At 43.0% G+C, this 24,507-nt stretch overlaps 2 protein-coding genes across 2 annotated transcripts in view; one reads left to right on the top strand and one right to left on the bottom strand.

The window, feature by feature from the left end:
• Positions 1–3,580: 3,580 nt before the first annotated feature.
• Sfrp4 (secreted frizzled related protein 4) lies at positions 3,581–14,290 on the bottom strand. The gene is made up of 6 exons (XM_075970136.1): positions 13,398–14,290; positions 12,119–12,199; positions 11,968–12,033; positions 9,866–10,064; positions 6,498–6,561; positions 3,581–4,396 (listed from the first exon to the last, which is right to left on the bottom strand). The coding sequence occupies exons 1-6, from the start codon at positions 13,840–13,842 to the stop codon at positions 4,205–4,207; spliced, it is 1,047 nt and encodes a 348-aa protein (XP_075826251.1). The 5' UTR covers positions 13,843–14,290; the 3' UTR covers positions 3,581–4,204.
• Positions 14,291–17,529: 3,239 nt separating this feature from the next.
• Positions 17,530–24,507, top strand: part of Epdr1 (ependymin related 1) — a 30,519-nt gene continuing 23,541 nt past the window's right edge. Inside the window, exon 1 of the mRNA XM_075970137.1 lies at positions 17,530–18,199. Coding sequence (XP_075826252.1) covers positions 17,922–18,199 — 278 coding nt within the window. The 5' untranslated portion in view covers positions 17,530–17,921. The remainder of the gene's footprint in view (positions 18,200–24,507) is intronic.

Genomic DNA, 24,507 nt, shown 5'->3' on the forward strand with positions numbered 1-24,507 from the left:
TTTAGGATTTTAGCCCTCAATTTGATTGTTTCCTGCCTTCTCCTCATCTTGGGCATGTTTGCTTCTTTTTGTTCTAGAGCTTTCATTTGTTAGTTAGGTCACTAGTGTGTGATCTCTCTAGTTTTTTTATGAAGGCACTTAATGCTCTGAACTTTCCTCTTAGCACTACTTCCATTGTGTCCCATATGTTTGAGTATGTTGTGTATTCATTTTCATTGAATTCTGCGAAGTTTTTTTTATTTCTTCCTTGACCCAGTATTGATTCAGAAGCGAATTATTCAGTTTCCATGAGTTTGTAGACTTTCTGTTGTTCTTGAAATCCAGTTATAATCTACAGTGGTCTGATAAAATACAGGAAGTTATGTCAATTTCCTTGCATCTGTTGAAACTTGCTTTATGACTGAGTATTTGTGAAGTTTTGGAGAATGTTTCACGAAGTGCTGAGAAGAAAGTAATTCTTTTGTGTTTGGTGAAATGTTCTGTAGATATCTGGTAGGTCCATTTGAGTACTAACATCTGTTAGCTCCATTATTTCTGTTTAGCTGTTGTCTTGATGACCTGTCGATTGGTGAGAGTGGAGTATTGAAGTCTCCCACAATAAATGTGTGAGGGTCGATAAATGATTTATGCTTTAGTAATGTTTTTGTACAAATATTGGTGCCCTCGCATTTGGTGCATAGATAGTAAATATTACAGTGCCTTCTTGGTGAATTTTTTTAAATATGAAATATTCTTCTCTATCTCTTTTGATTAATTTTAGTTTGAAGTCTATTCTGTTTGATATTGGAATAGCTGCATCAGCTTGCTTCTTGGGTACATTTGACTGGAAAACCTTTTTCCAACCCTTTACTGTATGGTAATGTCTATCTTTTGTGTTGAAGTGTGTTTCTTGCATGCAGCAAAAGGAAGAGATCATATTTTCCTGTTATTCTGTTAGCCTGTATCTTTTTATTGGAGAATTGGATCCAATGATGTTGAGAAATGTTAATGAATAATGATTTTTAATTCCTGTTATCTTGGTGGTAATGGTGGTGGTGGTGGTGGTGGGTACTCGTGCATGTATGTGCACGCGCACTTGTAAGCATGCATGCACACACGCATACATATGTGTGTTTCTTTTCTTTGAGTTTTGTGTGAGGTTATTTATTGCCTGTGTTCTTGTGTGTGTAATTAATATTCTTGGGTTAGAGATTTCCTTCTAGTACCTTTTGTAGGGCTTGATTTGTGGACAGATATTGTTTAAATTTGAGTTTGTCATAAAATATCTTGTTTTTTTTTTATCTATTGTGATTGAAAATTTTGCTGAGTATAGTAGTCTGAGCTGGCATCTGTGGTCTTTTAGAGTTTGCAAGATATCCATCCAGGGCCTTCTGACTTTTAGAGTCTCCATTGAGAAGACAGGTGTAACTTTTTTATGTTACTTGGCCTTTTTTCTCTGCAGCTTTTAATATTCTTTCTTTGTTCTGTGTGTTTAGTGCTTTATTATATGTATAGAAACTTTTTTCTGGTCCAATTTAATTTGTGTTCTCTAAGTAAGCTTCTTATATCTTTTTAGGGATGTCTTTCTTTAGGTTAGTAAAACATTCTTTGATGATATTGTTGACTACATATTTCTGGGCCTTTGAGTTAGGATTCTTCTCTTTCTTCTGTTCCTACTATTCTTAGGTTGGGTCTTCTAGTGTCCCAGTTTTCCTGGGATTTTTGTGTTAGGAAATTTTTAGATTAAGCATTTTCTTTGACCAACGAATTTATTTATTTTTTGTCATGTCTAATGTCTGTAGTTCCTGTTTGCTTATCTAGATTTTTCCATTTCCAGATTTCCCTCTGCTTGTGTTTTTTTCTTTTTGCTTCTAGTCCCATTTTCAGGAATTTTGGGTCTTGAACAGTTTCCTTCACCTGTTCATTTTTTCCCCTTGACTTTCTGGTCCTTTGTTTAAGGGATTTTCTTTCATTTCCTCTTTAAGGACCTCTGTCATCTTTGTAAAGTTTGTTTTAAGGGTGTTTTCTTGGCGGTTCACCTGCACTGGATTGTTCACGTCTTACTGTTTGTTGTAGGATAGACTGCGCTCTGGTAGTGACCCTGTTGTTGATTTTGTTTTTACACTGGCATTTAGTCATCTTGGTTTGGAATGATTATTGGTCTAGGTGCTGGTTCCTGAGTTTGTCTTTGTTTTGGATGGGTGCTTTGTTCCTTGGTTTTGGTTCCCTCTCTGGTCTTCTGCCCGAAGTGGCCAGGAGTTCTAATGACTAGCAACTCTTCAGCTTCAACATGGTGTCTCCAGTGGGGATTTCGTGGCCTAAGGGACCTCTGAATTTTGGGTACCAATATTGCCTCTGTGGTTCCAAGTATCTCTGTGGTCTCTAGGTTCTAGGTCTTGGGGATTCCTAGAACAGCATGGCTGCCACACTGCAAAAGATTTCCAGCAAAGTTGTGGCCTGGGATATGGAGTTCAGGGGTGAGGTGCTATTGGAGGCTATTGGGCCAGCTTTAGCTGGCTGTGGGCAGTGTTTCACCTTGGATTAAGCAAAAATCTTCTGTTTAAGGTGTTTGCCAGAATATGGAGCCCAGGGGGAGGTGCTGCAGTCTGCAATTGTTGAGCAGGCTTTAATAAATGTTAGTGGACAGGTGATGTCTTACCTGGGGTTGCTAGGGCCACCTCTGGCCTCTGGTAAAGGAGCCAGAGGTGTGGGATGGAATATGAAGCCCAGCGGAGAGATACTATACTTAAATATTTTTATTGAATTATTTTCCCTCCTTTTCTGCTGAGTGTGCTGAGTTCTATTTTTAACTGTTCTGTTAATCAATTCTCTATGTGCTAACAGGCTGCATGGGCTATCAACAGTGCTTAATGACTTGTCCAGAGATCTTAGAGTTTAAATGCTATATGAAATACCTATCCGGATTTCCTAGGAGTCAATGGGTCAGATTTTATTCAGCAGGATCACATACTTTGTGTTTTATTGATGCTCTTGTGTTTCTTCAGCTATCAGCTTAGGGTCACAATGCAAACAAAGTTTAGACTTCAGGAGGCAATCAGTGTATACTTGATACTTCTCGATAGAACCGTTTTTCCTCTTGCCCCTGCTGTGATCATCTCAGTGTCTAATGACTATGGGTGTGACATGTCACTTACCTTTCCTTTGACTAGCAGGGCCAATGGGAAATCTAAGTCTTAAGTTTTCATATTGTTCTGCTAATTCCATGTGTAGTGAGTAGCTAAGTGGCCTCTGCACCCTGGACCAAGAGAACAGTGAGTGCAGTGCCCAGGGCATAGCACAGTATGAACCAGGTTGGGCACTGCAGGCACCACAGCTCCACAGATATGAATGTGAGGGCCTGCAAGCGCACAGAGAATATCCTGTCCTATTTGTGATTGGGGAGTACTAAGATGTCCCGAGCATGAGATAAGTGCCCCAGCTCTCCTATCAGGTTAACCGGCTCCTTGGTGCCTGGCTTATAAAGGGGAAAAAAGCATGTTTCACGGTGCGGCTCACAGGACACTGGTGAGAAGCATTTTAAAATGATCAGAGCATCTTCAGCATGGTATGACATCCAGACAATAAGAACGTAGGCCTTGCCTCTGCCTCTCCTTTTTATTTGTCATTGTTAGCTTAGTTTTCAGAGTTTCTGGCTAAAGACAGCATTGAAAGTCTGACGATTTCCTGTATCTCTAATTTTTCAAAACCCCATTCATCAGAAAAATATCTGTTTGTTTGCAGACAACAAACACATGAAGATTTGTTAAGTATCATTCTCCTGCCTTCGTCAAAAGCATATTTTTAATCACATTTAATCACTAACTTCCTAACAGAAGTCAAAGGAAATAAAATATTTTTTTTGTCAAAAATACTGTTTTGTTTGACATATTATGTGAACTTTAAAATGTATATATTAGGTCAAACTCTCAAAACAGAAGTGCCTTTCCTATCTCATGAAGGTCACAGAGTATGTACACAGGCTACCCTGAAGGCAAACCCGTGCACCAGCCTTCCCTCTCGCTCCTTCCATTCCAGAGGACCAACCACCCACGGGGCTGTGTGGCTTAAAGAGAAAAATGGAAGCTATCATTTTAAAAAGTGCTATAAGATGCGTCTATGCGGAGAACTGGAGTGAGTCCTTAAGGCAAGTGGCGTGTGACCGTCTGTAGGCTGTCCCGGGCAGCACCGCCGAATCCTGTACGCGTGGCTCCATCTGGGAAAGTACTTAACTTGCACTTTTCTTCGGGTTTGGTTTTTTGGGGGCGCTTCTAGCTTTGACGTTCTTCTTAGGACTGGCAGCTTTGGGAACGGGTGGCTTTCCCTTCGGCTTGGGGGGATTACTGCGACTGGTGCGGCTAGCTGTTCGCTTCTTGTCCTGCACTGTCCTCTGCTGTTCACGGAGTCTCTCTTCCCACTGCTGGGAGGCAATTTGTAGATTTAACTATCAAATACACGTCACCCTCTTATGCAGCGTAACTGATACAAGAATGGGCCCAGGAGGTTTTGCATTAGCTCTGTTACACTGTAATATTGCGGCCATTACTGTGCATTCCCTAGGTTGGGCACTTAGGCTTCCATGACTGGAAAGAGCTCCGTATGAAAATACTCAACTCATTTCTTTGAAACTCACACAGGTCTTCTCGGCATCATTGTCACAACCAGTAAACAAGTATGTAGATAATATTTGCAGAGGTCCGTAGCCACTGAAAGTCCTTGCCAGAATTCAAAGTCCTCCAACTGTTTCTATAGCTCATGCCCCTACCTGTGTGCTTCTAATGGCCAGCCTCAGAAGAAAGACTCTCTACACAACAAAGCATTCTAAAATAGTGCTGCTGTCACGAAAAAGCAGAAATGTATGTAGCTTTCCGGCAAAGCCGGTTATTTACTGCATTGTAAGAATTACTATATCCAAAAGAAAACAAAATTAGTGATTCCCCCTTTTCCCTGGATCTTCCAAGCCCCCATGTGCACAATGCTGACCATGCACAGCACTGTGCTCTCTAGATAGATGCTGTAACTTTTGTTGTATATATGCCCCTATGGTAACGTTTAACTAATATGTTAGGCACAGTAAAAGATAATGATATCAAGAATAAAATTATTGCAGCCATTTACTATAATAAAAGTGGTCTCTCTCAACATGTATTCTTTTGTATTGTATTGTTTTGTATTTTTGAACTGCAATGGCCTGCAGGAAGACAAACAAACAAACAAAAACTAAAACATGAGACACAGAGAGGTAGATAAAGGAGAGCTATAGTAACTCACTAAAAGGCCCAGACCACTGGGGAATTCGTCATCTTATGGAGAATTCAGTTTCCCTGAGAGTAAAAGTTGTGGCAGGTATGTGCAAGCATGTATGTATGTATGTATGTATGTATGTATGTATGTATGTATGTATTATTTTGGTGTGTATGTACACACATGTGTGAAGCACAGAGGCCAGAGGTTCAATTTCTTTCTCCACTGATTTTTCAATTATATTTTTGTCTTGGAAACTGGAAATGCAATTCTGTTAGAATATTCCCTCTCATTACTGTGCACATACCTGCTGAGTAACTCCCGAGTCTCTGATAGAGTTTTAGTCCAAGTCTAACACAATGATGTTTAGTTCTATTTTACAGACATGCTCAGTGTTTAGCTGTTTTCTCCCTAAGTTATTTCTAACTTGCTTAGAATGTTTTAAATATCCAAACTGAAACTAGACAGGAATGATTTCTTTTTTGAAACTAAAGTATAAATTCTATTTATTTTGAGGACCAAGGTAGATTTAAAAATTCCAAGCCAGTTGCCACTTTTAATTGTAGATGATTTTCATCTGGGGTGGGGAGAATATTCTAACTCTAACGTAACTATCAATATGGGAGTGATACTACCATTAAAATTATGCATTTACCATAAATGAATTGCTTTTGCTTACGATTATTTAGAGACATAGCTTACATTATTTTAAATGCGGTATAGTATGATTAGTTGTGTATAAGTTTTAGAAGTATTTGCATATCTACAAATATATGTTCATTTCAACACCAGTGAATACTGAATTTTTATTCTGTTTACTTTAGTAACTAAGTTGTAATACAATAAAAAAAGAAAAGTGCAGCCGGGCAGTGGTGGCACGCCTTTAATCCCAGCACTCAGGAGGCAGAGGCAGGTGGATCTCTGTGAGTTCGAGGCCAGCCTGGTCTACAGAGATAGTTCCAGGACAGGCTCCAAAGCTACAGAGAAATCCTGCCTTGGGAAAAAAAAAGGAAAATACCTAATTGAACCTGGAAATAACCGGTCCCTTATATTGGTGCCTTATATTAGAGCACACTGCATCAACTGTGAAGTTAGAAAATAATTGCTGATAACAATTCTGAGTAAATTAGGTGTAATTCTCAACTGCAGATTCAAAAGACAGGTGCTTTTGCCATTACTGGCTCTTGGGGAGAAGACATTGTAGAAAAATACCCGGTCTATAGAATTTTCTTACAGTTGTTTCTACCCATGCCCACCATGTTTTTAATTATACTTACTATGGACCTTCTGCTAAGTTGATCTCTCCATTTTTCAACTAAACAATTTTCAAGAAGCATCATCCTGGGGAAAAAAGTAAATTTCTTGGCAATTAAATTTATTTTTATAAAAGTAAAACACTTACCAAGGCATAAAATCATACTTGTTTTCACATAACTCTTATCCCCATAACCTGTGTGTCTATTATTAATAATTGATGGATTTTCCTTGTTCCTATATGTTTTTCTGATCACACTGCACATGTAAACCATTCTTTACATTTCTTTTCATTGTTAGAGTTGTTCTCTGGGATGTTTAGAAAGCATAAAATAAACTATAATTTATATATAGTACAACTATGGACACCCACTTAGCTGTTCTGTGTGTGCACTGGCTCACCGCTTCCATTAGACGGGTTCTGCTGGGCCAAACGGGCCTTTTATTATGTTTTTAGAGGTGGTACAATTGTTAAGAGAACCAGCTTTTCTTGCAGAGGATCTGAGTTCAGTTCCCAGCACAACACAGAGGCCAACAATCAGCCGCTGACTCCAGTTCCAAAGGATGCAACGCTCTCTTCTGCTCCCCATGGGAATAGTCCACATATGATGCACGGATATGCATGTAGCAGAACAGCCACACACACAAAGTAAAAACAAGCAAATCTTTTAAAGAAGGGTTTTCAATAGAGTACCAATTATTTAAAATGTGGCCTCTTTTTCATCTAATTCACTAACATTAAAATACTAATTAAAAGTAGAATCTTCTGCTTATTTGAACTTGGAAAATACAAAGGTAAATTTTAATGTTTTTTTTTTTTTTTTTTTTTTTTTTGGTTTTTCGAGACAGGGTTTCTCTGTGGCTTTGGAGCCTGTCCTGGAACTAGCTCTGTAGACCAGGCTGGTCTCGAACTCACAGAGATCCGCCTACCTCTGCCTCCCGAGTGCTGGGATTAAAGGTGTGCGCCACCATCGCCCAGCCTTTAATGTTTATTTACTGTTTATACTTACGGAAATTTTCTTCGTAGGTTTATGCACACATTTATGCCTTGTGTTCTTAACACTTTAACTGGTAATTTTAGGGAATAATATCTCCATTTTCATCATATCCATTACAGAGGCATGCCCTTTTCTGCTTGCATTTGTGACTATTGTGCACAACATTTCATCCAGTCACAATGTGCACTGACATTTTCCCATGCAATTCCTTGCACTGGTTTTGTGCTTATCTTGCATTTTATTTGCTGTATCAACCAATTTTGTCCTTTTGTCCCTGGGTTTTAAAATGTTCGCCGATTTAATGCATTTTAAACGTGCTTCTTTTTTAAAGATTTATTAATTATATATTCCGTGTTCTGCTTGCATGTATCCCTGCTAGGCCAGAGGAGGGCACCAGATCTCATTACAGATGGTTGTGAGCATATGTGGTTGCTGGGAATTGAACTCAGGACCTTTGGAAGAGCAGGCAAAGCTCTTAACCACTGAGCCATCTCTCCAGCCAACATGCTTCTTAATACAGTGAAAAACAGACTATTTTTCTAAATAAACATATTTTTAACTAATGCATTCATATGCTACTGTTTTATAACATTTCTATCATAAAATATTCTTGTATTTGTTATAATTGTTTTCAAGAATATCTCTATTAGCTGGGTCTGTTTCTCACAGGACATAACCCCTGCTATTTGGAACTGAGGCTGATGGAGGAAGGTTGTAAGTCTGAGGTCTGCCTGGGCTATAGAATGATCTCAAGGTCAGCCTATATGACAGTGTCTTAAAATATAAAGCAAACTGGGGGTTGAAGGCTTAACTATGTAATAGAGAACTTGGCTCACTGAGCACTCAAGGCCCTAGGTACACTTTTCAGCACTGAAGATAAATAAAATATTTTCCTTTGCTTTATTTGTATGTCTGTCTTTAAACTACATGGTTTCAAAAAGAGTAGCTTTATGCCAGCTCTGTATCGCTTCATAAGGTAGATCTCTAATTACTTTTAAAATCTTATTTACAAAAATCCCAGTCATCTGAAAATAGTTGCACTGGATGAGTCTACAGTCCGCTCATGTGCTCAGAAAGAACTGAATGACTAATAACACAGCAAGTCCTCAAATGAACCCTGCTTTGCTATGGCACATATAAACATAATGAAGAGTCGAAGCACTGGCCACTGCTTGAGAGAAACAACTGTAAGGAGAAAGACAGTTTGAAAGCTGAGAACGCACAGTCCTATGACAGGGGAATCAACAACTGATGGAATACACAACTGTGCACTGAAATTATGACATTTTCAAAGGATGCATTTGCTTTTTAAGTTTAGAGGAATGGAGTCCTAGGCTTTATCAAAAAGCAACATATAAGCATGAATGCCAGAGAGTGAAAAGTTGGGGGGGGGAGGGGCTTGTTATATAAAAAGGTGTGCTTTTCCTAGATAAAATTACTGTAAGTTACGGGTCTGTCATGCATGGGACAAGAACTGAAAAGTTCACCTCTGTATTCTAGGAAATGTACTGATGTATGAAAAGATGACTAGGGAGAGAACTGAGCAGATGAGCACTCCCCAGTAGAGATGTGTGTGTATGTGTGTGTGTGCGTGTGTGTGTGTGTGTGTGCGTGTGTGTGTGTGCATGTGCGTGTGTGTGTGCGTGTGTGTGTGCGTGTGTGTGTGCGTGTGTGTGTGTGCATGTGTGTGCGTGTGTGTGTGTGCGTGTGTGTGTGCGTGTGTGCGTGTACGTATGTGCGTGTATGTGTGTGCGTGTGTGTGTGCGCGTGTGTGTGCATGTGTGTGCATGTGTGCATATGTGTGTGTGCGTGTGTGTGTGAGTGTGTGTGCGTGTGTGCGTGTGTGTGTATGTGTGTGCATGTGTGCGTGTGTGTGTATGTGTGTGCATGTGTGTGTGTGTGTATTCAACTGTGCTTTGCTTTGTAATGACTGGATTTGACATATATATTTTCAGATTCAGAAATAATCTTAAAGTTTCTATGTGTGCATGTGTGTGTGCAGTGTTCTATAAAAGAGACTTGAAAGTGTACAGTAGGAAACACATAGAACTTTAGCCTCGGATGACTGCGAGGTAGCCTCTAAGCACTGGACACAACTTTAAAATTCAGACCTCTTCATGCTCTTACTGAGAATAATTTACTTGTTGATGTATTTTAAATCACCTAATGGATTCTGAAATAGGCTTTTAAAGGTTCTATTTAAATATTTTTCTAGATTTCTCTCATTCTATTACCTGGAAATTTAAAATAATCAGATATTGAATAAAATTATATTTAGGAAACAGCATCTCAAAAGAGACATCTACTAAAATGTTCTTTAAATGACAACTGGCATTGTTTTGTTCTTTACAACCATGACAACTAAGTAAGATCCCCTGCTCCCCGGAACCTACCTTGAACGCCACTCATAGCACATGATGAGCACATCTTGATGGGGCAGGATGTGTGGGCACTGGCAGGAGGAATTCGTGATGAGGGGCACTTGGGTTCGAGGTATGGGTGAGGAAGACTTGAAGATCTCTTTCACATCCACCACGGTTGTTACTTCGTTGCAACCACTCCTCTGTATGGCTTTTATTTTGGCATGAATAACTGCAATTTAAAACTCAAGTAACTGTTGTTATCGAAGTCTTTGGGGGAAGCCAGACAGTGCTTTAGGGCCGAATCCAGAGCCTCTCTTAAAGCGCTACTCCTGTAATTATGGTCATGTCCGAGCATCCCCGGTGCATTCAGAAAGCCCACACTGCTAACATGCAAAGCATCCTATTTTGCCAGCATTCTCTTGAAATTCGTGAATCACATCACAAAATGAAAGTGGACATCAGAAGGCCAGCATTAGCCTGGACTCACAGGTTACCAAAACTTGCATGTTTCTACTTTCCCTCTTAGGAGTTGGAGGATGACCATATGACCTGATTTGGAAGGCAAGATAAAGTTTGTGTTCCTTCAGTCACTCATATTTGACTTTCTTTTTACAGAAAAAACATTAGTCATAACTTCCAGGTCCCCACAGAATGCTGGCTTTTCTCTAACCACCAAAAAATCCTCCTACCGTCCAGGTTGAACTCATTTCTGAATATTTAGACAGTCTGCGACCTAACATGTACAGTGTCCAACTGTAAGGCGTCTCTGAAAGCTGTGGTTCTCCTTTCATCAATGTCACAAACTGACGGTGAAGGCCCAGGGCGAGTGGACATGAGATTGTTATTACAGGTGGACGTTCAGGTCATCACCTTGGTCGAGTTTTAAGTTTCAGATTCGTTGGATCCTTGCTACTTAGTATTCTAGCGGAGTCGCTGATCAGCCCAACACAAGTCTGTTTTGAATTCCACCCTAGGAAGCTGGCCTAAGGAGGATCCAAACATCTATCAGCTGAGCAGTTCATTGCCAAGGGGGAACTAAAATGTGGCACCCCAGAGATAATGGTAGCAGAGGTTAGATAGCTCTGGGTAGACCCAGACAAGGAACAAAGCAGACAAGATTAAGACAACATCTTCATGGAACACATTTCAAGAAGAAAAAAAAAAGCTACTCGGAAAAAAAAATGAAATTTTCTGTTGCTGAGTTGTCCATATTGTTATTTGTGACTCTCAAATCGGACAGCTGAACTGCGGGTTATTTTTCAGAGTTTTGTACCTCCCTACTTTCTTACATGGTAAATAATCGAAAGCTTCTTACTGAGACACAATTTCATTTAAAATATGAAAACCAAGATGACAAAGAAACTACCTGTTATTTCTTTGTTATTGTTATTTTAGGAGAAATAATTTAAGAATTGCAACAAAAGGTTAAATAACCCAAGTAGACACTCGATTTGTTTTTATTTTTTCATCTTTTCGTGTGTGTGTGTGTGTGTGTGTGTGTGTGTGTGTGTGTGTGTGAGACATGTAGGTGAGTGTATGTACGTGCTGGTGCAAACAATTGAATTGCCTCAGATCTCAAGTACATATCTTAAAAGAACACAACTAAATTTAATTGCAAGTGATGAGAGTAGAATTAAAAATACTTAAAACTTTTAAAATACCATGATTGATTTGTTTTTCCTTTGGAGGAAGTACTAAATTGTTTGTTCAAGTAAAAGAGAGGAGTGTTAAGTGTCTGTAGTTATTGATGAGGAAAAAGCCACACAGTTAGCTCTTCGTCCCATGACCTTAAGATAATCAAATCCTGCTGGGCACCCTCATCCTTCCTATAGTGACACAGCTGAGAAAGAGAAGAGTGGCCCCCTCCCTGCCACTTTCTGCACAGCAGAAACGGTCACTGAGACCATTTTTATGTGAGTGATTGATTTTGTTTTTTTCTTTGATGTACCCAGAAGAGCAAGAAGCTTTATAGTTGTTGTTGAGAGTTCCAGAAACCATATAATTAACAACCACAACAGCAAGAAAACCCATTGTTTCTCTTTCCTTGACTAGTACATTGATTCAGCCTGATGTGATTTCAGTGCCTTGGTGTGCCAAGTCCCCAGAGCAAATGGCGTTATCAGAAGACTTACCATAGCTGTAGTTTTTGCTCAGGTATGTTGCCAAAGTCGGCTTCACCTTTTTGCACTTGCACCGATCTAAAAGAGACATAAAATACATGGGAAGTGGGGAAGAGACATCACTCAGGGAAGAAAGCAGGGGGTGCCTGAGGTGGGGACTCACCAGGGCTCAGACGTTTACAGTCAGCATCAAAAGGCCTCTCCTGCATCATCATGTCTGGTGTGATGTCTATCCACTTCACATCTGAAACACAAACAGGGCCGCGGGGTGTAGTCAACGACTGTGTCCCCTAATCCAGATTGCATAAGGGATCCTCAGAGGCTATAAACCAACACAAATGTCCAACACAATGTTACCACTGTAAAAAATAATGTGATTGTCACCTACTTTGCTCATAACACTCAGGCTTAAGAAAGAAGTCTGTGAGTCAAGAATTTGCTGGCTCAAGCTGAACTTGATGTGAATGAACATCCATGACACCGACCTGTATCAATCTCACCCACCCCAGCCATCCCAATACTGTTGCTCCAAGTTGGCAAGTTGGCGGTTCTCCTAGCAGAACAACCAGACTATTCCCGCATTGCCACCTCTAACTGCCATGCAGAAACAATCCAAAGTTGCATTGCCCAAACTAAACATAACTCCCAGGCATTTATGAGATTTGAGCAGTTGTCTAATTTAAATTTTTTTCTCGTATTCTCAGTAAGACAGGAGTTTAAAGCGAGGCTCATAAACCACGCCAGCCCCCTTGATTCACATTCTGGACCGGGTCTCTTTTAATAGCTCCTGTCTGACTCAGGAGAAGCCTCTGTAAAATAATGCAACACTGTTCTCAAGGTTTCATTCAAGATGTGAATTCCGAGTGCCCCTTCCAACAAAACCAGTAAAACAGCAGGGGTGGGAAGAGCAGGAAGTGACCCAGTGGTCAGATTTGTCAATGTGCTGCCGTGCTGGGCTCAGTGACCACAACATAGAAGCAGAGTGGAGTTTATCCAATTTACAGGGTGACTACATTTACAAACTTTACTCCTGGCGGGGACTGTGAACTATTATTGCTCTTTGAGAAAGAACTTTCACCCAGCACTAAATGAGTGTGTTAACCACCACATGGTGGGACTGATTCAAGCCTTAGGTAAGATGAAGGACAAGGGTTTAACACCATCTGTTTGCCTGACAATTGTTTCTGCATCTCCCGTAAATAAAAACGCCTAAATGGTTTACCCCCAAGCAGTCTTATTCCCTGTGTCCTTCTGGGAGCTCGGGCACATCTCCCTGCCTTGCGGAATCTCTGCAAAGTAATCTTCCCTACTTTCCACCGTCCTCAAGGCTCAGTGAACAGTGACAAGAACTGGTCAGCTGTACGTGAGGCCGCCTAGTTCTCACTTGTTTGTGTCGACCCCAAGACTCTCTCGGCCTCCGGGGGTACCTCCTCTTGCCTTACCTTCTGGAAGGTCCGTGACTATAGCCTCGGGAGAGATGCACACTCCGCGGTCATAGACAGGTAGCTCGTCGCAGGCCAGGCTCTCTGGCCAGCTGTGGTTGTACATTTTCATGAGAGGTTCACAGTCGTCTCGTGCGCGCTGGCACACAGACTTGCAGGGCTTAATGGGGTCGTGCAGGAACTCCAGGGTACAGATGGGTGCATACATGGCGCAGAGGAAGAAGCGCAGCACAGAGCTGCAGTTCACATCCACCAGCTCCTCGTACTGCTCGATGGCCAGGATGGCGTTCTCCTGCGTGCTGTGGTGCAGGTGGTTGGGCATTCGGGTGATGTTCCAGGGCATGTGCCGGCACATGGGGATGCGCACAGCCTCGCAGGGCGCGCCCCGCACGCCCAGCGCCAGGCGCAGCCACAGGCACAAAGCCCCCAGGATGGAGAGGAGCATGGCACTGTCCTCCCGCGCTGCTGCTGGCAAGAAGGGCCCTTCTCTTCCAGTCCCCCTGATCTCCCTATCTCTTTACCTAGGAGCAGCGGGTGAGCTTTCCTGCAGGTCCCCACTGATGGATAGTTCTGGGGTTTGGCTGCCGATAGCCCCTGGGCGCAGAGCGCACCAGTAGCGCCAGCGTTCAACCTCCAGAGCACCGACCCGCGCCGGAAGCTCCAGTCTCGGACCCCGCAGCTCGGAGCGCAGCCGGACACGGCCATTGCGGGACCCTATTTATCCAGACTCGTCCCCTGACGTGGGCTCAGCTGCCTTGGCAGCTGTGAGCACAGAGTCGGCTCCCAACTTCGCTGCTCCACCCCCTGCCTCTCCTGCAGAAGCGGTGACATCATCTCTGCCGCTGGGCAGCCATTCCCCCAAAGTCCCTCCCTTTTTAGAGTGGCTAGTCCCTTTTAATTCAGATCAAGAAAATGAACATCTTGTATTGAGTCATTTGGGGCACTCGATACAAGACGCTGCAGGAAAGACTTTAAAGAGAGAAAAAACCCTCTCTTTAAAGAAAAGGCTCAGTCGGCCTTAAAGTTTCCCTAAGTATAGAACTGGAGCCACGTGACCCTGCTATCGCCCTTTAATTTAGAAACTTTTGCTTTTCCTTTCCGGTAGGGGGCGAGAGTGGTGAGAGCAGTGTGGACCCTAGAAAGCCCAGCTAAGTAGGTGTTGGAACCAGCACCAAGGGACAGTTTATATAAGCCTCCCCGAGCCCGCCCCCGGTTGTGTGGGGTTTCTTGTTGCTGTTGTTGCTACTGAAGTTCTTCTGTGGCCTCTGGACTTAGTTCTGGCTCAAGTTTTACCAGCCATTTGGTTTGTGCGTGCTCCAGGACCTTAGAACTACCCAGGGATGCAAGAGCATCCTTGGGTTGGAGAAGTTTCTCTGCTTGCTTCCTTCCTCTAAATACTAATTCCTGAGCCCAACGGGAATAGAAGCCAGGAGAAAACAGAGCCAACTTGAGACACCACATTTTCCCAATCCAACAGTCTGGTCTTTTATAAACTATAGACTATTTTCCTTGAGGAAGAATCCACTAGCTTTGGAAAGCAAGTGTACGGGTTGGGTTTACTTTCTCTCTTATTTGCATGAGAAAGGCAGCAAAGTCAACACTGATCTCACTATTCCCAGAAAAGAGGTGTTACTTATGTAAGATTCTAGCAAATGTCTGCCAGTCAGACAGCAAGGCTTCTGATGTAAATTTGCTATCCCCACGAACAAGAAGAAAACATGGTTCCTGGATCTTAATCTTTAAAGCTGTGGTTGAACTTGAAATCCAGACTTAAGGACGTTCTTTTGCCTCTTCAAAGCTGAGTTAAGTTAGTTTAGCCATCTTAAATCTGGCTGAGGATTAAAACAGCTGGACAAAATGGAGCAAAACAAAACACAACCACTTTTGTCCTCTTTATTGGGTAAGGTGTGGGGACAAGTACTTTCAAGCCATTAATTCGCCTTAGCGTTCTGACACTATTTGGATGCTGCCGCAGCATTCCTTCAGGCCAATCGAAATAGGTATTCTGATAAAACATGGGATAAAACCGGACTTGCTGAACATAGTGAACAATGAGGACTACTGAGAACTCAAGAACAATGGCAATGGGTTTTTGATCCTACTGCACGTACTGGCTTTGTGGGAGCCTAGGCAGTTTGGATGCTCACCTTACTAGACCTGGATGCAGGTGGGTGGTCCTTGGACTTCACACAGGTCAGGGAACCCTGATTGCTCTTCGGGCTGATGAGGGAGGGGGACTTGATCTGGGGAGGGGGAGGGAAATGGGAGGCGGTGGCGGAGAGGAGGTAGAAATCTTTAAGAAAGAAAGAAAGAAAGAAAGAAAGAAAGAAAGAAAGAAAGAAAGAAAGAAAGAAAGAAAGAGAAAAGAAAGAGGTATTCTGGTTTCCTACAGAATGGGTCTCTAGTTCCAGAGATGCCAAACCGTGCCAGGAAAATATCAAGCACAGGGGATGGCCCAAACAATATCTCAAGACTTTTCCAGTGGTGAAATCCCAAGTTTAAACCCTTCACTGAGCTACCAAGTTTTCATGTTAACTTCCTAATGGGAGCAAGAGGCTCAGGACTCCCCACCACTTTCCCATGAGCTGTCTGGGGACAGCCCCCTTGGGGAGGGCTCACTCTTAGGCAGCCAATTGGAACTTGTTACATAATTAACTATGCAGGCTCTCACCACCTCACCTCAAGGTTTCATGGGCTTCCCTGATGTTATCTGATTGCCTATTCTTTAATAAAGAGAGACTGGGAATGTAGTTCAGAGGTAGAATACTTATGGAGCATGGGTTAGGCCCTAGGTTCTTCCCAACCCGGAAAGAACAAGAAGAGATGTTAAGACAAGCGTTTGGGGCAGAGGGATAGAGACAGATCTTATTGATGAGCTGGCCCCTAGTTCACCCTCAGCCTGGGGGTAAGCTGTTGTCAATGCTGCCTGCAACCCTATCAGGCCAACTGACAGTCTGTCCCTTGTGTTTTTTAGACTGTGTAATAGAGTGAAGGGACTCAGGAAACTGTCAAATGTTCTTTCTGTTTTCCTGCCTTCCAAAAAGGCTGTGATTCTAGTTCTAGCTCTAAAGCCATTGTTTTCCAGCTGAGTTATTCTCTGGGGTGACTCTCTGCTGGTCCCTCTGGGTTCCCTTCTCTTCCCTCCTAAATGCCTGCTGCTCTCCAGGACCCTTTCTCACTCCTAACTCTCCACTCTACCAGGTTTCCTCAACCGTGGTACTTCTGAATCTCAGGACTGTAGAGTTCTTTGGCAAATGTCCTCTGGAGAGGGGGAGGCTGGAACCATCTACCCACCCACCTCAAGTCATAGGAAGCCCTCTGATGGGGAACCTCTTTCAGCCAGTGGCCTTTGAAAGGCTGGACCAGATTGAGGTTTGACTTTGGATACCAAAAAGCAAGGTCCCGCTCTCATAACCCTCTCTCCCCTCTCTCCACACCTGGATGTAGGACACCCTTTCCTGTTTTGTGAGTTTTCTTTTTAATAGAGAAAAACCTTAGTATTCTCTATTTGGAGCTAATGTGGGATTATTTAATTCGCACCCCCCCCCATTTGCTTTATCTGGCGCCCACATGGGAAAGTGTCCACGTTTACCGGGGATCATGTTCCTGGTTTGCCAGCCCGGCTTGCCTCACCTGCTGGGAGGGCTCACTCTTAGGCAGCCCTCACTCAGGAACACCCTCAACCACTTTCTACTTGCTCACTCCTCAACATATTTACTATTCAGTGCAAATGTAAATCAAACTGTAAAGCAAGGGCCTTTAAAAGAAAACAGTCTCCTTACGACTTGATTATATAGTATTAATCCTAACATTACTTAAACACAAACCCAATTTGTTCACACAGATTTAGACCCTAAGATACACAAACCTCTAGACTCGAAGCTTTGCCATGCAGGAACAGAGAACAGTCTCACTGAATTGTGACTTCGAGGCAATGTAAAGGCCTCGAGGCTGGGAACTGCCCCCGCGACCACTAGTGTCATTTCGTCAGGACCCATCACGACACTTAAAATTTGTTTTAAAAAACAAAACAACAACAAAAAACAGGTCGCAGTTTTGCCATAAACAAATTACAGAGGCCAGAGAAAGTGCTACACCTCTGCTTTTCTCCTGGACCCGGTAAGATCGCCCCACTGAGGCTTTGGGGGTCCAATGGTGCACCTCTTGGAGAAATGTGTCCCTGCTCAGCTCCTTCCCGCTTCTCCGCCCCAAACATTTTAAATCTCAATGCCCTTCAGGATGCTAGTGGCAACACTGCCGCTGCGTTTCCTGTTGGCAGCAGAGAGCAGTGAAAACAAGCTTTAGTAAGCAGCCGCCAGGGCAGAAAGAGCTCCTGGCTGATTCACGCGGCTTTCCCAGGCCGGCTTTCTGAGCCTCTGGAACGGAAAAGCGGGAGAGGCCACCGCTCCCGAGCCCGGCGTCCAGGAGCTCACCTTCGGCCCAGCGCGGAGAGAACGCGCAGCGCACCCAAGCCCAGTCTCCGCGCTCTCTTGGGCTCGGCTGACCCCGGGGCGGCTGATCGTGATGCACGTACACGCTCCCCGCCGGGTGGTCCGGGGGCCTCGGAGCACCTGGCTGCTGGGTGGCCTCTGGGTCTGGGCGCTGTGCGGCCTGTGCGGCCTGGGGACAGCAAGCTCACCGGGGACCCCTCAGCCTTGTCAGGCGCCCCAGCAGTGGGAGGGACGCCAGGTTCTGTACCAGCAGAGCAGCGGGCACAACAGCCGCGCCCTGCTGTCCTACGATGGGCTCAACCAGCGCGTGCGGGTGCTGGACGAGAGGAAGGCGCTGATCCCCTGCAAGAGGTAGGCGGCGTGGAAGGGCATGGCGGCGGCCAGGGGAAGCCAGGTCAAAGCGCTTGGCACCCCAGCTAGACCTCCAGCCGCGACTGGCTCCTCCCGACCCCCAAGAACTTTACAGGGACCCTTGGGGGCGGCGATGCAGAGGCAGGCAAAGAAAGGATTCACCAAGGGCAGGATGGAACAGCCAGACACCCAGCGTAGCTCCAAGTCTTCACTGCTGAGTCAGGCTCCTGGCACCTGCAGCCTAGGGCGTGTTTTTTCTAGAAGTCGCCTTCAAGGGAGACACAAAATATACTCTAACAATTTCGTTTACAATTATAAAACTTGTGTGTGTGTGTGTGTGTGTGTGTGTGTGTCCATGTGGAGGCCAAGGGACAACTTACCAAGTCAGTTTTCTCCCTCCTTACACCATGTGGCTCATAGGACAGCACTGTTAAAAGAGAAGGGAAATGATTTTTAAAAGTCGTATACAAACTCCTTACCCCATTACAATATTAACATTTTTGTTTAAACCTTGAGGATTTTATCTTTTGGAAAAACTAGTTAAAACTCCCATTAGAGCAAGGTAATGTCACTTTAAAACTACCACTAGATACATGTATTAATACATGTTAATTGGGGTGCTAAACCTCTCATTAGAGTATATGTACTAACTGCCACCTTAAAACTTCCGCTAGAGCATATGTACTCAGTGCCCCCTTAAATTCCAACTAGACACAAGTACTAGCATCTGAATCCTCCTTTCGCCTATGCTCTTGTCAATTTTTCAGTTGTTCCCTGTTTTTAATGACCACGCCAACTGCATAATGGGAGGGCATGTTATCATACACATGTTTATACACATGCTCATATACACACATGTGCACATGCACGCAAAGACGCGCTTGACAGTGTATCTTTCCATTTTGTGAAGACAGACGACACACTTTTCCTGGGGCGTCACCTTCTTTCTGGCCCCTTTAAGGCCCAGATTCTAATTTAAGATCACCACCTGTCTCCCTGCCTGCACCCTCCGCTGTCTTCCAGCATGCTTCATGTGCCATGCTGGCGTCTCCTCATGGCATGTATGCCACGGGGAGATAAGACACATGACCACCGTGGAAGGCTGCAGTGGGCAGTACGACTGGTGGTAAATGGGAACCATTAATTTCTAGCACAAAGCAAAGCTTGGGAAAACCATTTCACCTAGAATCATTTGTCACTGAAGTGTTTGTTGGGCTTCTTGGCTATAAATAGGGAAAAGTCAGAACCTCCCAAACCATCTACTTAGAGTACAAGACCACACATTACCAAGTCAGGAGACCCACCTTACTCTTGATCTCTACTTTTGAGAATTCAGTCAATCATGGACAGAACATATGTGAAATCACTTTGTATGTACTGAGCACATACATGCTATTTTTTATCTTTGTTCTTTAAACAATATAAAGCTGACTTGGATAGCATATTATATTTGTTATTGGAAGCAACTGAGAATATATGGAAGGGTATTTTTAAGATGCGTGCAATTTTTTGTCATTCTTTGATCAAGGACATGAGCATCCATAGATTTTGCTATCTACAGAGACCCTGGTTCCAATCTTCCTTGGATATAAAGGGACAGCTTTACTTCCGTGTCTGGAAGGCATGACACAGAAGTGTCTTTATGAAAGAATCAGAATGTGCGCAAAGACTTTCAAGAACAATGAATGTTTTTCATTGGGTCTTGACAGACATAATAATATCCATCATTTGAGTGTGTTATATAGTATAGTAGTGCTGAAACTTGGTCTGTTTTATATAATTTTGTTTAACTGTCCACACATCACAGGGTAGATTTTCTGATTTCCATTTTCCATAGAGATGCGAAGACCTAGGGAGCTTGGCAGACTTCCCTTCTATCACACAACTGAGGCTTATGAAAGCGGTACAGATTCTGACATCTGTGATATACTAAGTTCACATTCCTTCATCTACTCTTCATCCAGGAAGCTTTTGTTCATAGCAGACACCATTTCAATTATCAATGGAGTGGGCCTTGATTTTAAGGGAGCTAATTAGTCCGAGGGAGCTAATAGTCTCAAAAATTTGTTTTCATTGTGTGGTAAGATGAAGGATTGATTAAGAGACGTGTGATGAAGACAGCTATGATGGCACATAACCAGGGCTTTCAGAGAAGGCGATGTCCCAGTTTAATGGTCCCCTAAAACCTAAGTGAATCCACCAGGGTGACATGCAGAAACTATTTGTAAGCAAGACATCAGTATATGTGTACTCTAGGCTCAGTATGTTGTCATCTGGGAGTTTTCAAGCAGGGCCAAGTATATTTTGAGAACAGCAGCCAAGTCAGTCTGAGAGATGAAGGTACAGGGTATGGAGAGAGGTCATGTTGAAGGATTTTGAACAATGGGACTTCATTAGGTGAATAAAGATCGCCAGATAACATGAATGAGATTTCATCCTGAAGAGGTTTAAAAAAAACAGAGCAGCGTGGAGTGAGTGGAGAAGCTAAAAACCCAAGGGATTTCTGGTGGTTTCTGATGTAGGGACACTGGACACGGGGCTGAATTGTGGAAGTGTTGAAGAGGTAATGAAGTCTGAGTGGTCAGAGGTAGCAGGATGTGAAGAGAAAGGCAGGTGTCAAGCCAGTTGCCACTACTGGCACCTAAAACGAACTGTACTGGTAGCACCGAACAGTGATTGCTCTCTCCACTTAGAGAGAGGGTGGGACAATAGTCCTTAACTGCATTCGTGAAGACTGTACAGTGGTTATCTGTTGGTGAGTAGACATGAAGAACATGGGCTGGAATGACCAGAGTTCACTGCTGATGCTAAGCAGTGTGACCAGGAAAAGATGAGGGCTCATTCTTACCCAAGGAGTATTTTTTAACTATTTAAGAGATTTGCCTATATACTCACATAGACCTAGGCCAGATTCTAGTTCCTGAAAGTGGGCTTTTGCAAATTAATGTAGTTTTATAGGACTTGGCTTATTTTTTTATAGAACAGGGATCTTATAGGAACTAATTTATCAGAAGGCTGTGATGAGTCCCTCGGTAAGCTGAAGTATATAAAGCACATAGTACATTGTCTCATCTCATAGCACAGAGGTGTGCAGTGAGTGGTTTGCTTACCATCCACCATCATCATCTTTGTGAATCTAGTTTTCAGTATGCTAAAGACCCCTCCGAACTTATACGCGTGATTTAGCAACACACCAAGTACCCTTCCTCTGGGAACTGACTCAGTACACAGACTCAAATGCTAAACTATATTTCAAAAAAGTTTTATAGCTGGCACAAAGAGCGGTCATTTCAAATCCACAGAGATAGACTAGATCATTCTCTCCTTTTATTCAAAACTATGTGAGGAGCCAAATCACAAACAGGAGATGATGAGCAAAGAGTTGGAGCAAACACATGAACCAAAGCCTGGTGGTTGTTTTAGGCTCAGTTTTCATGTACAACAGTGAGATTTTCACTACAAATAAATGTTTCATCACAGAATAATATTTATTAATTATCTTGCTGTGTGGGCTAGTTTTTTTTTGTCTACTTTAAACAAGCTGATCTCATTTGGGAAGAGGAAAACTTAACTGACTGACTGGTGAGGCGTTTTCTTGATTGATGATTGATGTGGGAGGACCCAGCGCACTGGGGGCAGTACCATGCCTGGGCAGGTGATCTTGGGTGATAAAATGTTGGACTGAGAAAACCATGGGAAGCAAGCTAGTAATCAGTTTCTTCCATGGCTACTGCTTGAGTTCCTGGTTTTGGGCTCCTTCCTTGAGTTCCTGTCCTTACTTTGATGATGAGCTATGTTATGAAAATGTGAGATCAAACAATCCTTTTCTCCCCAAGTTGCTTTCGGTCATGCTGTTTTATCATAGCCAGAGAAATCTTAACTAAGAAATTTATACAAGGAGGAGGGTATTGCTGAGACCGACCTGACCATATGTTTTTGGGAGGATTGTGGTAGCATTTGGACTTTGGGATGGAAGAGCTATTGCGTACTCAGAGCTTAATGAGCTGACGTGGAACCTGAGAACACAGCGTGCGGAACAGTGTAAACAATGAAGGCCTGGCTTGTGACGTTTTTAGAGGACAGTTTGAGAGTCCCTTAAAGACTCTAAGGCTGTTCAGTATTTTGAATTAATAGCAACTAACGTGGAGCCTTTGGTACAATTGATGCTGAGCAGCTGAGGCTGAAGAATCAGCTGTGATTAGGAAGAGACCAGCATCTTTGAGACAAAATTTTCTGGGAAGTGTTTCCTCAAGTTCAGCACACAGAAGCAGTGGTCCAGAGGGGCCAAGGTTTTACCCCATGCTGGCCGCTTAACTGGTGATGGATAAAGTTTCTCAGGCTTTACTGGTTGTGAAGGCATGAAGAGGTCATGGGGAGAAGTTAAGATTTGGCCCTGTGAGAGGCCAGGAGAGACCACTGGTGAGGGTTTGGGTCCAGTTACAGTAGAAGCTCCAGGATTAAAGAGACCATGGAGAAAAGCTGAGACTTGGCAGCATGTGGCAGTCAGAGTCCTTGAAGAGTTGGTGAAATGCCCACTTGCAGCAGTATTTTGGAGCTATCAGTACCCTGGGGGAGGATGCCAAGAACAGCTGCAACTGTTGAGTGGAGGCCTGAACCTATAAGACACTGTGTGTGCTGCCCATGGTAGAGGTAGTGATATGGAACCCTTGGTGGAGCCCAGGAAATCCTGAAAATCGTGTTCACACTGAGCTTTTTACGCTGTTAGACTTCAGTTTTGCTTTAATCTGTTGTAACTGTGCCCTAGCTTCCCCTTTCTGAAATAAGGTGGGGTTTTGTTTATTTGTTTGTTTTGGTTTTTTTTGTTTTTGTTTTTAGCTCGAAGTTTGGAGTTTTACTGACTTTGGAATTTTAGAGACAGGATATTTTAGAAAGGCTTGGAACTTCGGGTTTTTGAATGTTTTTAAAACAACCAACCTTCTCTATTGTGTGAATTTTTGAATTGTGGGACTTGTAAAAGTGGGATGTTTTATATTATAATGTTAACATTAACATGACATCTTGGGGACAAATGAGAAAAGTGTTGTGTGTTGTTGACAAGTGTCAATTGTGCTAGCTAGGTTTTCTCAACACAAGATAAAGTCATTCTAGAAGAGGGAACCTCAGTTGATAAAAATGCCTCCCCCGACACCAAACTGGCCTGTGGAGAAGTCTATGGGACATTTTCTCAATTTAATTATTGATATAGGAGGGCTCAGACCACTAGAGGCTGAGCAACCCCTGGGCAGGCAGTCCTCAGTGGAACAAGAAAGTGGGCGAGGGAGCAAAACACATGGCCTCTGCTCCACTTCTTGCTTCTAGGTTCCTGCCCTCAGTTCCTGTGCTGACTTCCCTGAATGATTCAAATTGTAAGCTGAAAGAAACCCTTCCCTGCCCATGGTGCCTTTGTCCACCGTGTTTTGTTACAGCACGCAATTCCAGCTAAGATACCGGTGGAGTTGAAGAGGAAAGCGTTTCTTTTTACAGTTGTGGTGCCTCTGGGTCTCCCAGTTACTCCATCTGCTGGTCTAGACTCCTCCCACTCTGAACAGAACACAGGTTGGCACCATTCAAACCTGAGTCAGGAAGTCTCTTTCCTTCATAAGTTCATAACTAATTAGTGGGTTTCAATCATTGACGCTGTACTTGAAAGCCACAGCCCAATCTTGCTGACCTAGATTTCATGTCCTCATGGTGCATTCCCATCTCTCTGTCTTTATACCATCATGTGATGGTTTCACAGTACAGCTTGTAGGAGGCAGTTGCATTCTATTTCTTCCTAAGTTTTTAATTTTTTGGCCAGATTCTCTCTCACAGATCTGTCTCTTTCCCTAAGTCAGGTGTAGAAAAATAATGTTTAGTGCATAAATGTACGTTAGATTCATTAAATGTAGATTTGTTGGTAAAAATTCAAAATGGTTTCAGATAACAGCAGTATGGCCAAGCAACCAGATGTTATTTGAAGAAAATAGGGATGCTTCTCTTTTTGAATTTACTAATAGGTTGAGACGTAAGTTTAGAATTGGATCAACTTCTTAAGAGTCTTCTTCCACATCTAGACAGTTACGGAAAATCCCAATGATAGTTACCAGGGAATGACTAGGATTTTCCAGGATCTCTGTTCCCTGAGATGATGGAATAAATTAAAATACTTTATGAGCTTCAGATAAGAGAAGCCTGAACCAAGAACGGGAAATATTAGTAATTGATATTATTTTGTTTTCTGCTTCCAACTTTTTCTTCTGATTATTGGATTAAACTCATGGGGATTATATTTGGAAAGGTTTAAGGAAAAAAAGGCTATTTTTATA

The sequence above is a fragment of the Microtus pennsylvanicus genome, chromosome 4, assembly GCF_037038515.1.
Source record: "Microtus pennsylvanicus isolate mMicPen1 chromosome 4, mMicPen1.hap1, whole genome shotgun sequence".
In the NCBI taxonomy this organism is placed as follows: Eukaryota; Metazoa; Chordata; class Mammalia; order Rodentia; family Cricetidae; genus Microtus; species Microtus pennsylvanicus.

Bases quoted from the DNA above. Each gene is read 5' to 3' on its own strand.
- Sfrp4 (XM_075970136.1), bottom strand. From the start codon at position 13,842: ATGCTCCTCTCCATCCTGGGGGCTTTGTGCCTGTGGCTGCGCCTGGCG. The intron at 12,200-13,397 runs GTAAGGCAAGAG...TTTGTGTTTCAG, and splicing joins AGTCACGGACCTTCCAGAAG to ATGTGAAGTGGATAGACATC. The intron at 12,034-12,118 runs GTGAGTCCCCAC...TGTCTCTTTTAG, and splicing joins CTGTAAACGTCTGAGCCCTG to ATCGGTGCAAGTGCAAAAAG.